The following is a 13,316-nucleotide window of genomic DNA, read 5'->3' as shown; positions in this document are numbered from 1 at the left end:
CCCCCGCTCCTCTTGACTATGTATTATTTGCATCGCGGGACTTTGTTCAACTTCATCGACCAAAACTACTAAAGTATAGCTTTTTAATAGTTAATTACTTTCCTTTCCCCCCTTTTAACTGCGATTATTGCAGCGCGTGTCTCGCGAATGGAAGGGAGGTGGAGGACGACGCCTTTCTGAATACTTTTAAATACGACCGGAGCGAAATGTTCCGACGAACTTTCGAGCAAGTCTTCGAGTCTCGCGTCACTTGACTATCGCCTTCAGAAAAATGCGATCGCACGACCAGCACCTGGACCTCGCGCTAAAGTCGTGCAAGGAAAAGCCGTCGTCAAGGGAAAAATCCAACGAGTCGCTTGCGCGGTCTTCTTGGCCCAAGGTCACGATATTTCATGATAAAATGCCACACGGACAATCCGACGAGAGGATCTTGCCTCCTGATTTTAGCGAATGTTCCACTAACATCAGTGCAAACGACTCCAACGTTCTCACCTGCGATATCGAGCTCTTCTGCGAAAACGACCGCGTGAACCATGTAATGTTGAAAGAACGGACGACTTGCACGCAGATTTCCAGCTCCACGGAGACCGAGGAAGAGTCGATCGATGTGTGTCCCACGTGTAAGGATTGCGTAGAATGCCAGCTGCAGAATAGAATCGCGAAGATGCGCAAAGCTGAAGATCTGATGAATAAGCAGGATCAAAAACACTTCGATTATTACGAGACCGAGGCGAACGAGACGGCTCCCATGTCGAGTACGATCACCTCGATAGACTGTGAAGCTCCCATACTTGTGGATCTGACCAACGAGGAGACGAAGGTTACCTGGAAACAGACAATACTGAAGCGATTCGTTGACGACAAGAGCTCGGAAATGTCGGGTGAGACCGCGATTGACATCTAAAAACAACCGGATATATCAATGTTTGTTAATCTATATTTGCACCTTCACGTCGATGTTAAAAAACAAATTTATGTCACATTACCGATCGCTCGACACGTGTAAACGTATAAAGTAACATAAAACACGCAATATATCTTTGCGAGTATCGTTAATCGTACATATACTGACCTCTAAAACTACCTTTAATTCTTTTAACACGTCGCCTTTTAAGATTCCATGCGGTTTTATAACACAAAGGAGGAAATATTCGCGTGATATCGATTATTTATGGGCATCCCGAAGAACACAAAATCTAAAGGAATATCCCGATTCCATAAATAAACTTATTTATTCACTCATCTGTTGATGAGAAATCAATTATTTGATACAAAATATGAGTTTCTATCGTATTAAACTTATTCATTAACTCATTTCCCGGAAAAAAAGTTCCTATATATAATCATAAAGAAATATATATATGATTATATATACCCTAACAGCACAAATAGCCAGGAGACGTCCAGAGTACGTCCTGAGAACGTTCTGGGGACGTTTCTATGTCCCCAGGAGATTTGTGCTGTATGGATAATTATATATAATTGTCCATATATGTGACCTTCTATATGACTATATCTAATTAAATATGTCCATACATAAAACAAATACTATTGAGTGAAAAAATGAAAACAATTCAATTAAACGTCGACATCATGAGCTACCACAAACATAAACATTTACTTCCAGTGTATTTTCATAAAACAACATTCTTTTCAATATGGATATGTACAATTATATATAGTCATATATGGACAAAAATTCATATATAATCCATAAATCCATATCCATAAATTAATATCAATAAATCCAATATCCATAAATTTTTTCCCGGGTTATCAATTCTGTAATACAAGATATGAAATTCTGGATATAAAATTGCATGTTAAATTAAACTGTAACTTTCATTCCCTTCTAGAATCACGCATTATGATAGCCGATAGTTCCAGCAGGTTGCAACGCAGCGGCACGGGTGGTAGCCTAGCGACCGCCTTGAGGGATCGCGGTCCTTGCGTGATCCCCGTGCAGCCTAATCGCTCTCTGCCCATTCGACCGGCGCCGCCGACGCCGACGAGGTCGGCGGCGTCGATCGTAATGTCGAAGAAAACGCGCTCGCCGATTCTTAAGTTATCGAAACCTGTGAACGTGGTCGAGGTGCAGTCCGAAAAATCTTTGAGTGACACGTTAACGGACGAGTTGAGCTTTCCGTCCGGGCAACAGGATGAGAAGAGTGACGATATGATGCTCACGAGCGAACTCATCGATCAGACGAAGTATATTCTCCCGGATATGGCTAACGTCGTGCAGGTGGTAAATTAAAGTCTGAGAACACGGACAATTCTCACGGCATAAGAAAACCAATGTTTCTAGAGTGCTATGTCTTTGCACAGACACGACACTTTTATCATTATATCGTTATACTATGTAGTTTATTGCACAATTAAATTTTATTAGCCACGGTGAGCGATATTGCCAAATTAAAGTTGGAAATAATTTAACACTATTTACTTTTGCCAAGTATCGAAATGAGATTATCAGTATCAATAATGTATACATATTACAGATCACGCAAGAAGTCAATAGCGTTAAAAGGAAAAGCAGCGAAGATCGGGGTAAGGAGTATAAGAAAAAGATTACCAAGGACGCGAAGAAACGAAGAAAATCCCTCGAAATAGACGCCATATGCGACGAACGTGTCGAGAATATTTTGAAGGAGTATTCTAGGGTGTGTGTCGGTAATTTGGCTGACAAGGGAGACAGGAGTTCGCAGCACGTGATGTTGGGATTATGGGACGACAAAAGGTCATCGGTCGTAGTGTCGACAACGGAGCCGGAGATGGAGAAGACGAAAGAAATCTGTAACAAAGTTGTGCCACCTTTAAGATTGAAGAAAGTTGTGCCCGAAGGTATACTATTCCTTTGTTTACCATATAATGAAAGAAATCATACTCCTTGAATTATTAACGTGTGGTTTCTCAGTAGTACAGTTTTGATTTGTTTTGTCGTTAGCGAGCACCACCAATGAGTACCGCAACGTCGAGGTGAACGCTGAGTCAGGCAACGAATTGAATTATCGCATTGTAACTGGTGCTACGCCACGTCCGGAATCTTCGTCCGAGTATTCTCTCTGGAGCAACATGAGCGCAGAGAAAGATGTCGACAAACCGTTCCTGCGGGACAAGAGTCGGCAATTCTCACCGAAAAGCGACGGCTACAAGATCCAGTACCGTCGCAACCGATTGCGCCGGAAGCTGGTGGAGCTGCGCTGGAAGGCGCTGGAACTGTCGCACGAGATAGCCGTCCATAACAACGACAACGACACCGACACGAGTCCGCAGCGTGCTTTCCGCAACACGCGGCTGCGGCAGATGATGAACTGTTATGAGAAACAGATCGAGAACATCTCGAAGCTGTTGTGCAAACTCTCCGCGTCTATACCGCCGACGTCGACCGATGACGTCGTCGACCTCGACTATGAGAACGAGTTGAACGAAGAGCGCACCGTCGAGAAAGCCGCAGTTGATAGCGATAGCGTTACTGCACAGATGGTCAATGAAGTCTCAGTTGCCAAGCAACCGACCAGCATTTCCGTGTCACCGTCGCCGTCGCCAGGACCACCGAAACTGTCGCCACGTTCTCCCATCGACTATGAGAAGAGCAAATCGCCGGACAAGATGAGAGATAGTCCGCCTGTGTTGCCCAGAGTGTACATCGTGATTCAGCCGACCACTCCGGAATGTATGAAACAGAATTTAGTCACCGCGAACAGCTGGCACGAAAGTGGCGATGGCTCTTCAGACTCATCGGTCGAAAAGGAAGTCAAGATTCTCGACGATACGGATCAAACAATCATTCGTAGCGATGTAACAACTGAACCAGCTGTAACTCCGGTTTCATCGTCGGAGTTCGAAAACCTAGGAAATGATACCGCGGAGTGGAACACGGAGAACACTTTGCCGAAACTGTCGCCCACTTTAAAAAACCCAGAGATCGAGGAAAAAATCGAGGAGGTCACAAAGACATTCGAGGATATTAACGAATCTGAATGCTCAACACCGTCGATATGTTCGAACGATTTTCCTGGCACGACGATGAATATTGAAATAGATAGAGGTAACACGAGGGACACGAAGGACGCCGCCGTTCAAGGATGTCCCGATGAGATAGCGACGCAGGTTGCGGAAGCCCAAGCTATGAATAAACAAGTGGCTCAAGAGGAACAGGAGAAGAAACAGGAACAGAGCAGTTCGAGTGAAGTGTTATCTACGTCCAATCCGATTCTCGAAGAAGCTAAGAAAAGCACTAAGCATTACGACTCGGAAAAGAAGATCAACGACAAAGATAGGACAGTCGCGAGTACGTCCACCACGACGCAAGAAGCACCGACGATAGTCGGACGACCGCAAGTGTCCGCGTCTAATATGACTAACATCTTGCAATTGCAATCGAATTACTATGGCCCATCCATGGCGCGAGACAATACGGTTTTCACGGGCGTCGTACAGGATGCAACGAACACGCAGAAGGTAAGTAACCTGAAAAAGCAACTGTAACCAAGTAACTGATGGGAATACAAAAAGAATATAAACTCTTCTTAATTAAGTATGGTTTTTCTCTCTCTAAATGAAAGACAAATCGAGATAAAAAATAAACTTAATATATACATTAAGAATATATATGAAGAAGGACTTATGAGAGCCAAATGATAGTGTTATAAACAATTATATTTATCTATATTTATATAGATTGGTGTCAAATGTTTTGTATATTAGAAAAAGAGAAAGGGAGAGAGAAAGCCCAAACTCAGTATAGACAAATCGTTCTTAATAGATTAGAATAGATTAAGAGGTTTAAAAGTATTCAACATGTTCAGGTGACGTCGAGTGTGACCCAATCCGTGCCTATAAATCCAACGATATCTCTGGTATTCTGTCAGTCTGGGTCTACTGTCAGCAGTTCGAACCAGCAATGCGTCGTGTAGGTGTAATTGACGCTTTGTAAACCATATAGATTTGAGATTCATGGCTATTTAATTTCATTTTACGTGTCAGCTTGCCGAACAGTTGCAACAGCGACGTCGCCCCGGAAAATGCCGGTCAACGAAACGAGGGAAATCGTATTATGACAGAGCAGTTCCCCACATTGGGCAACTGGGTAACGCGATTGTCAAAGAAACAGGTTACCAAGTCGAAGTATAAACTAAAATCCGGAGTGACGCTTCCGACTACGTCGACTGCGGAAGTTGCTCGCGTGAGTGCACTCTCGCCAGTAATCATCTCTCCCAATGGTAATATATCGTTAACTAAAATTCTACCGTTACCTGGTAGAATTCTACCGTTACCCAGGTTCCTGGGTTGGAAGCGCAAAAAGTGCGCGCGAGTATGCCGAGCAACGCGACTCGCAGCAACATAGTCAACGTAGCTCCGCAGTGGAACACGGAAAGGTGGCAGCGTCAACAGCGTCAGCAGCAATTGTACGACGCAGCGTCATCGGCTGCGCCCGCAGTCCGACCAAGAATTTGCCCGCCGATCTCGGTCACTCAATTTTATCCACCTAATTACGCGGTGAGAATCGTCAGTATTTTTACGATGCTGGTATTGAATAATTCATATATATAAATTAATATTACAATATATTTTCTCAATACTCTCTTCTCGTTTGCGCGAAGGAAAGACACGTGGAAAGAATATATGATATAACTTACCGTTGCAGATCGATCCTTACGGCAACGGGACGGCTTTCGGCTACCACACGATGTGTCCATACGGCGATTACTCCTATCATCCGCGGCTACACACGGCTGCACCGCCGGCGATAAGCGGCTACCAGATACCGCTTCAGGACTCCTCGCCGATCCGTCAGATGCAGAATACCGAAAAACGTTTTCACCTGCAGGAGGTGACGCGGCACTTCGCCGACATTCTTAAGTATCCTGCGAGCTTGTCCACAACGGGGAACTATCAGCGCACTGCTACCGGCTTGGACTTTGATCGGCTAAGACCTGCGGCGGCGGTCACTCAGAACGGCAGCACCGCATCCGCGGCTTGCTTGCCGCAGTTATTGTTACCGCCGCCGCCCCCGTTGCCGGCTACAGCGCAGCAGACCTCGCGTACCGCTCCTCTAGCTGACTATTCTTCAAACACTAATCAATGCGGCAGGAACAGGATAATTCCAGACGTCGTGGCCGCGGCAGCGGCCGCTGCCGCAGCTGTGGCGGCAGCTTCCTTCGGCCAGCAACGTGGTCCTTTGCCGCCGTACGGGAGAACCGACGCGGAGATAGTGTCCGGAGGCATCGGCGGTATGATCGACAATGAGTCCACGCAGCTGATAATGAACAGAACGGCGAATCGTGAACGTCTGTCCGAGCAAGTGCAATCAGTCGCCAGCGGCGTCGGCGTGAACTCACGGTTAAATAATAACAGTTATCATCAGTTACAGAATTTGATCTTGGATAGATTGCCTTACGTGAAAACCGATGATGCTTACTCGCAGCGGGCTATCTTCAACGATAATAGGCAAGAGATGATGGCCTCTTCCGTGTCTTCGTCGACGTACAAGTCCAACGCAATGTCTGCGTTCAACGCGTTGATCTCGCGGGAGGCCGCGAGGAAGGAGAGTCGTAACTGCGATACTCCGCATTTGGGAAAAGTGAATCGCACACTGGAGACCACGAACAATCTCAAGTGCTCCAACTGCGGCATGACTGGTTCTATGTTCAAGTGCCTGGGCTGCGAAACGACTTTCTATTGCGACGAGAGGTGTCAGATTCGTCACTGGGGCATTCATGTGGAGAAGTGTCCCAAGAGAATGCCTAAATTGAAGAAACTCATCTGAAAAATCTCGTAAAAATATCGAAAATCGCAGATTTATAATTTGACTCTGAAAAAAGTTACACATTGTTATTTATAATAATATTTAAGACAAGAAACAAAAGAATATGCAAAATTTATAATTGTTTCGATATTATCGCCGCGTAATGATCCTTATCTCTAGTCAATATACGATAAATTTTATAACGCGTGCAAGTGACATCTTGCAGTCGCATTTATACCACAATGTGATAAAGTGTGCCTGATTGTAAAACAAACGCTTACTGTAATTTTATGGCACTTTACTCACGGTCTGAGGTTTCGTATTGTAAATTACGAACTGCAAAGTACAAAGAGCTCAACGCACCACGCATTATTCCTTGTTATTACGTGATAATAAATATGTATTGTGCAATAATTATAATACGGAGGATAATTGTAATCTGGATAATAATTGCGCGTTAATTCGTTTGTATGTATTATGTGTTTCAATGTAACGAGTGTTACGAACGTGCTACCTCTCATGTACCTTATGCGTGATCATAGTAATTAAGAGATTCGATTGCAAATTTATTTTACCAAATGTAAAATCGATGAGAGAACGCTTTATCGGAAATGTGTGTTAGAAACTCAGCTAGCATAATATGAGAAATTATGTTTTATTTTTTAAAATATATATCTAAAAACGTGTTGCTTTGAGAAAAATAACGCTTAGTATATATTTGTCTTAATGCTTCTTAATTATTGTATATGTGAAGTAAAAATCATTATCGATAAAATTTTTTACTTTTATAAAAATTTTTATCTGTAAAAAAATTGCAGCACCAAATAATTCGTTTAATGGATGCAAATAAATGGATGGAAAATAATTGATAAGTGGCATGAACTTTACCTATATAATACCTGCATAAAAGAGTAATAATTTTCTGGAATACATAGTTTATCCATAAACTTATTTTTGAATATATATCATATGTTTAGACACATTTATCTAAAGAATAGTTAAAATACCAAGAAATGATAAAAAATTGTAATATCTTGGTTAAAAGGAATAATGTGTACATGTTTCCATTTACAGAAAAAAATTAAAGTTTGCTCGTTTCAGCTTGTTTAACCATTTGATTTAAAAATTTGTGAGCATCTTGATAATGAGGACTTGTCTCTTTGGCAACTCTTTCCATCCAAGCAGTCAAACGTGGTCTTCCCATCTTCGGATCATAACCAGCTAAGCCTGTCAAAAAAAAAGGAGGATGAATTTCTTGTTACTCGAATTACAAATATGGCATATATTATAACACATGAAATCAAAAGTTAACAACCAACTTACGTGGTTGTTCAATTTCGCAGGCACCAAGTATGTCAGCTACACTGATGGTATCTCCAGTTAAAAATAGATTATCTTTCAGCCATGTATTTTCAATAAAGTCGAGACAAGTATTCATACGATTTTTAGATTCTTCCACTTTTTCTGCCTTGGGTGGTCTTCCTTTCATAAGGGGCAAAAGAAACTATAACAATGTAAAAAAAAAAAGTAGCATTTAAATGTTAATGTGTGTAAACAGTATATAAAGGAATATAATAATAAGAATAAATATATAAAGGAAGTGTTACCTGCACTAAAAAGTACGTAGAACAATGTAGTCTTGTATTAAGATGTTGCCATTCAAGATATTCATCGACTTTTGCCTGACGTTTAGAATCAGATGGGTACCAGTGATCAGCCACCTTAAATTCTCTACTTATGTATCGCATGATCCCTATACTGAAATAGTTTAAAAGACAATTAAAATAATAGAAATGTATGTTTCACTTGCTGTGAATCTAGAACTAATACCTTTCAGCAAGGCAGAAACCATTGTGCTCTATAGCAGGAACTTTCTTCAATGGATTAACTTTTTCATATTCTGGCGAAAGTTGCTCCAGATTCTTCAAATTTATAATATTCCGTTCAAATGGTATGTTACAGACCTTAAGGAATATATATACAGCTCTCGAAGGTTGTGAGAGTAAATCAAAATACAACTTTAAAGACATAATTGGGAAAGAAAAGTCTAAAAAGTGAAAAGAAAATAAAATGATAATAAAAAACTAAATAAGTAAAAAACATTAATAATATATTTTAGCAATCATATTTAATAATATGTAATATCTTCTAATATATAGTTTTAACATAGTATCAACATTATTATGAATAATTCCAGCACTTCAATATTTTTAAAATATTTAAAGTGAAAACATTCAAAAGATATACATAAAATAAATATTTCAAGATATTAATCTAGTGTTTTTTATTTACTAGAAATAATTTTTAATAAGTACTGATTTCAACATTGAAAAATGCATGTATATCTTCTCACAATACACAGAATTTGAGTAATGTGTTTTAGTAAATACGTAACATTAAATTCTCATTGTAGCAATTTTAAAATCAAGTAGCCTGATAACCATACTGAACTTTAATTTCGACACACATACTCACATACACTTATATACATATGTACACATATATATGTCAAATATACTAATTATAGTAATAACATTAAGATAAACTCGCATCTTTTATGTATTTAACATAATTGTGGCATAAAATTTGTTTGATAAAAATATTATATATAGGCGATATAGTTAGACGATAATTATCAAAATAAAAAAAAAAAACATCTCTCAAACTTTGATTCCACTTAGAGAAACTTATTGTGATTACAATGCACAATAACTACTTACAATTGGTTTGCTTGCAAAAGATTCGGTGAAGATGACGGCAATTGCCGATTCCGCGATGACTGACTACTGTAACAAATAACAGAATATTATATTTACAATGTCCTCCAGGTTTTTCGGACGTGGACTTTGAATTCTTCTTTTACTCGTGCGATGGTTATATCGAAATGTGTCGTTTCGAGAGTCGCAATTGCACAGTTCGACCACGATAATGGCGACGTTCAAGTTTTTAAATGTACTTATTTTCAAATACTTAAATTACAAATATTCAAAGAGCCCCATTCTCAAACATCACCATCGAATATATTAAGAACGCAAAATTGACAATAAAAAACCTACATGAATAATTCTCTTATCAGTTTTAATTTAAATTTCGTTCTTCGAGGATCTTTATGCTTTTCTCACCATTAAACGAGATCTAATTTAATGAATTATGCTATATGACCTTACGTGGTTACTTATATGTATGTAACGTGGTAACATTCGCGACTACCAATTTTTCGTAATCTACTTGCTACTTATTCATATATATATACGCGATAGCTGCACTATCAGCTTTAGATCAAGAATGACGAGGTAAAATAATTTCCTCGAACCTAACCTAAGTGATGAAGTATTTGTTACGCACTCTGATAGGAAAAAAACTATACGGCGCACTTATCTCACACTTATCTTGCTTATTATTGAGTTGCAACAGGACTATAAATACTTACATGAAGACCAATATGCATGCCGTATAGAAATGTAGTCCCTATACGTAAGGTTTGTTCGCATTGATTGCACTTTTTGCACTTTTGACACTTTTGCACCTAATGCAGGATTCACACCGCGTCGATGTCCGACGTACGACGTCCGATATCCAATAAAAGAATAGCTTTCCAATGGAGAATTGAATTTTATATTAGAAAGCTGCTCTGCTATGGTCTTGACTAATCAGAAAGGAGCTACTGGCGATCGCGATTTACGATTCGTGGTTGCCGACAGCTCCTTTCTGATTGGTCAAGACGCAATGCGAGATTTCGCATATGTAGGAGCAGGTGGCGGCACTGATCAATCCGTCAGTCAGTCAGACGCCAAGGAAAAAATGGCGGACTGCGAGAAGGAGGAAGCGCACAATCTCGTAAGTTATTTACCTTTACCTAATGTTTATCTAATCACTTAAGCGATCTTGCGGCTCGTGTAATTTGTCGTCATATGTCGACCGCTTATCTGTCGCTAAACGTTAATCGTACATCTAGTTTGCCAACTCAACTTCCTGCGTTATAAGGTTATGTCGTGCTCTGTCATCCGGTCGTTTAACGTTCGCTCGAATATTTGTTTATTGTCCGTGTATTCGTTTGAATCGGTGATTTAACAATGCTCGCTCTGCTTCTAGCAAATGGAGTTCGAATGGGTGCTTCGCGAGGAAGTACACTCCTCGCTGTCGCAGCTCAAGAACATACTAATGGTATGTATACTGTAAGATAAGTGACATCACTTATTGCGCAGTGCGCAAAGTTAATTCATCATCCCAAACAGTACAGATCTCGACAGGATATTCTAAAGACGTTCTGAGAAGTTTCTACATCCTGAGAATGTCCTCAGAACATTCCCTGGAGATCTTGTGCTGTCTGGAATGATAGTTTCGTTGCTCTATGTTGGACTGTTAGTTCAGATCTGTAATATGCTCTTTGTTTCTTATTTCTTTCTCTTCATCTCTTTCTGACTTAAACTTTTAAACTTTAGCCAAAAAAAGATAGTGAACAAGAAACAGAAGTAAAGAGCACATTGTAGAGATCAGATCTTTAGAGATCAACGTATAAATTTTGTGTTTTTTTAAAGGATTGTGCCCAGCGATTTCCACTGACACTTTTCGGTAACGATCAACATAACAAAACTGACAGATTTGTGTTCGCAGCTGCACACGATCAAGTCAAGTGTGTCGCTGTTCTCACTGGCGACAGTATTACAAATGCGGTAAGATATCTGGAGCTTTATCCTGAACTCCCTTTTATCAATAAAAGTACTTCTAAAAGTGTTGGTAAAAAAAGTTGAGAATAAGGGTTATAATGTGTTACTGAAATTATAAGTAAAATTAATTGTGTTTCTAGAACTGTGTAATTATATTTGCTTTGTCATATCATTGTTTGCAGGAAGTGAATTTTAAAGTACAGCGCCAACAAAATGTAAATATGAGGACAAGTATTCAAAATGAACATCCATGGAAGTTACAACAAATTCAAGATGCCGCCAACCACTTACAACAAGCCATTGCCCATATAGATAATGTAGACAGACATTATCTTTTTAAAACATCAGATGAAGTCATGCATGTTCTAGGCAATATCTTGGGTTGTCTTCAAAGGAGCAGAACCAGCTTAATCGTTCCTAGAAAGAAGACGATCGATGATCTTATTAAGAGTCGAAATATGGTATATACCTTTTTTATTTTGTTCTATTATAGACATTGCCTTGTGACTCTTCTGTGTTCTAAATAACTTCTGTTTGTAGAAATCTCTTAATCCGAACCTACCAGAAAATCTGGCCATTAGTTTTTATATCCAAAGCTACAAACTGGTTTTAGCAGTTTATCAGTTAGAAAACGCTCATGGCAGTGTTAAGTATGAAACGCAGCAGGCAGAGTGCAGCGTGCCATGGCTGAACGACGCCCTTGTACTGCTTACCATCGCGTTACAGCTCTGTCAACGACTGAAAGATAAGGTTAGTTATTGCTACAACAATTTTATTAGTCTAATTCAATAAACTGATTGTATGGGATTTTTCAGATATGCGTTTTCTCCCAATATAAAGATTTTACGGTAGGTTCTCGTGTTCCTTCAGTATTGGGCTGATAACCTAAGAAATTTCATGTATTTGAAACGCGGAACTCTTGATATATAAGATGGTGCTACGTGCAAGTGGAGAATTTTGGCCTCAACTGTAACACTTGCCCTGGCCTTCTCGTTTCTACATATGTTAATTGTTCCTCTCTCGTCGTATGTCTCATTGCATACTCTCATTACATAACTAGAATGTTATTGTAGAATTTCTAAAGGTTATTACAGCGTGCGCCTAGTGAAGCGATATGTATCGTGTTCTTTTAGTTAAATTCAAATATCGGATCAAATACACGGGTATATGAGACAAATGGATAATAATAATAATAATAATAATATAATAATATTAATGATTCACTATATTATTGTAGACCAGAAATGGAAGACTTTGAGAGCATTTTGCCAATTATTGGTGTGCCTATCACCATGTTATATTATGTTCTTCCTTTTTCTGTAGTAGTTCTTATAAACATTGAAGTTTTTAACTTTAGGCAGATAAAATTGGGACTTGTTATTTTATCTACAAGTTGATAGAGTGGTATTTAATAAGTCTGCTGTGATTTTAGAAATCTACACTGTAATCCTCTCCTTACTGAATTAAGACATACTTTTATGTATTGATATAGCTATAAATTGTATTTTATTACGTTATTTATTAGTTGCATATACATAATTATTGTGTAATAATTGTATAATTTTCGACTATATTATTTTATTTATTTACATCTCGTTGCATATATTTTCTTCAGAAGTATCTGTGAATATAAAACTTCAGATGCAATAATTCGATACCTTCTTAGTAACAATAAGATAAACTAATTCAATGATAACTATTATGTGTATAGTTCTAGAAAAAATGCTATCTTATTAAATATTAATTTAAAATAATAATTAGAGAAATACCATGTGCCTCGTGATAAATTCCGATTTAAGTAAAATACATTCTCCAAATAACGTTACAATTTTGTAATCGGTATTTTGATTACTGATCATATATATATATATATATATATATATATATATATATATATA

General features: G+C 39.0%; 4 protein-coding genes across 18 annotated transcripts in view; 3 read left to right on the top strand and 1 right to left on the bottom strand.

Annotated features, from left to right (window-relative positions):
* Positions 1-6,777, top strand: part of LOC116850143 — an 11,504-nt gene extending 4,727 nt beyond the window's left edge. For 2 of the 5 annotated variants that reach the window (XM_032828085.1, XM_032828084.1), the window contains exons 2-9: positions 134-881; positions 1,857-2,248; positions 2,502-2,844; positions 2,948-4,464; positions 4,812-4,915; positions 4,990-5,188; positions 5,266-5,502; positions 5,651-6,777. In XM_032828085.1, the coding sequence (XP_032683976.1) occupies positions 272-881; positions 1,857-2,248; positions 2,502-2,844; positions 2,948-4,464; positions 4,812-4,915; positions 4,990-5,188; positions 5,266-5,502; positions 5,651-6,772 (4,524 nt within the window). In that variant the 5' untranslated portion in view covers positions 134-271 and the 3' untranslated portion in view covers positions 6,773-6,777. The remainder of the gene's footprint in view (positions 1-133; positions 882-1,856; positions 2,249-2,501; positions 2,845-2,947; positions 4,465-4,811; positions 4,916-4,989; positions 5,189-5,265; positions 5,503-5,650) is intronic. The other 3 variants (XM_032828087.1, XM_032828088.1, XM_032828086.1) reach the window with 2 other exon arrangements.
* LOC116850146 (G protein-coupled receptor kinase 1) overlaps positions 1-13,316 on the top strand; it is a 50,892-nt gene that overhangs the window by 898 nt on the left and 36,678 nt on the right. The window lies entirely within an intron of this gene.
* LOC116850162 (glutathione S-transferase theta-3-like) lies at positions 7,388-10,175 on the bottom strand. 7 transcript variants are annotated; one of them, XM_032828120.1, is made up of 6 exons: positions 10,097-10,175; positions 9,472-9,537; positions 8,582-8,798; positions 8,359-8,509; positions 8,075-8,255; positions 7,388-7,978 (listed from the first exon to the last, which is right to left on the bottom strand). In XM_032828120.1, exons 3-6 carry the CDS (start codon positions 8,779-8,781, stop codon positions 7,833-7,835), a joined length of 678 nt encoding a protein of 225 aa, XP_032684011.1. In that variant the 5' UTR covers positions 8,782-8,798; positions 9,472-9,537; positions 10,097-10,175; the 3' UTR covers positions 7,388-7,832. The 7 variants fall into 7 exon arrangements, with proteins under 7 accessions (XP_032684011.1, XP_032684010.1, XP_032684014.1 ...); XM_032828119.1 differs by having other exon boundaries at positions 10,070-10,174; XM_032828123.1 differs by having other exon boundaries at positions 9,472-9,534; positions 10,097-10,163.
* Positions 10,456-12,630, top strand: LOC116850161 (protein rogdi). Of its 2 annotated transcripts, none has more exons than XM_032828116.1 (6): positions 10,456-10,588; positions 10,844-10,915; positions 11,290-11,424; positions 11,601-11,879; positions 11,959-12,168; positions 12,234-12,630. In XM_032828116.1, exons 1-6 carry the CDS (start codon positions 10,478-10,480, stop codon positions 12,297-12,299), a joined length of 873 nt encoding a protein of 290 aa, XP_032684007.1. In that variant the 5' UTR covers positions 10,456-10,477; the 3' UTR covers positions 12,300-12,630. The 2 variants fall into 2 exon arrangements, with proteins under 2 accessions (XP_032684007.1, XP_032684008.1); XM_032828117.1 differs by lacking the exon at positions 10,456-10,588 and adding an exon at positions 10,651-10,735.

The sequence above is a fragment of the Odontomachus brunneus genome, unplaced genomic scaffold, assembly GCF_010583005.1.
Source record: "Odontomachus brunneus isolate Ranch 3 - 2012 unplaced genomic scaffold, Obru_v1 Obru_scaffold_134, whole genome shotgun sequence".
Classification (NCBI taxonomy): Eukaryota; Metazoa; Arthropoda; class Insecta; order Hymenoptera; family Formicidae; genus Odontomachus; species Odontomachus brunneus.
Note: the sequence above shows the minus strand (reverse complement) of the source record. Positions and strands in the feature narration are given on the sequence as shown.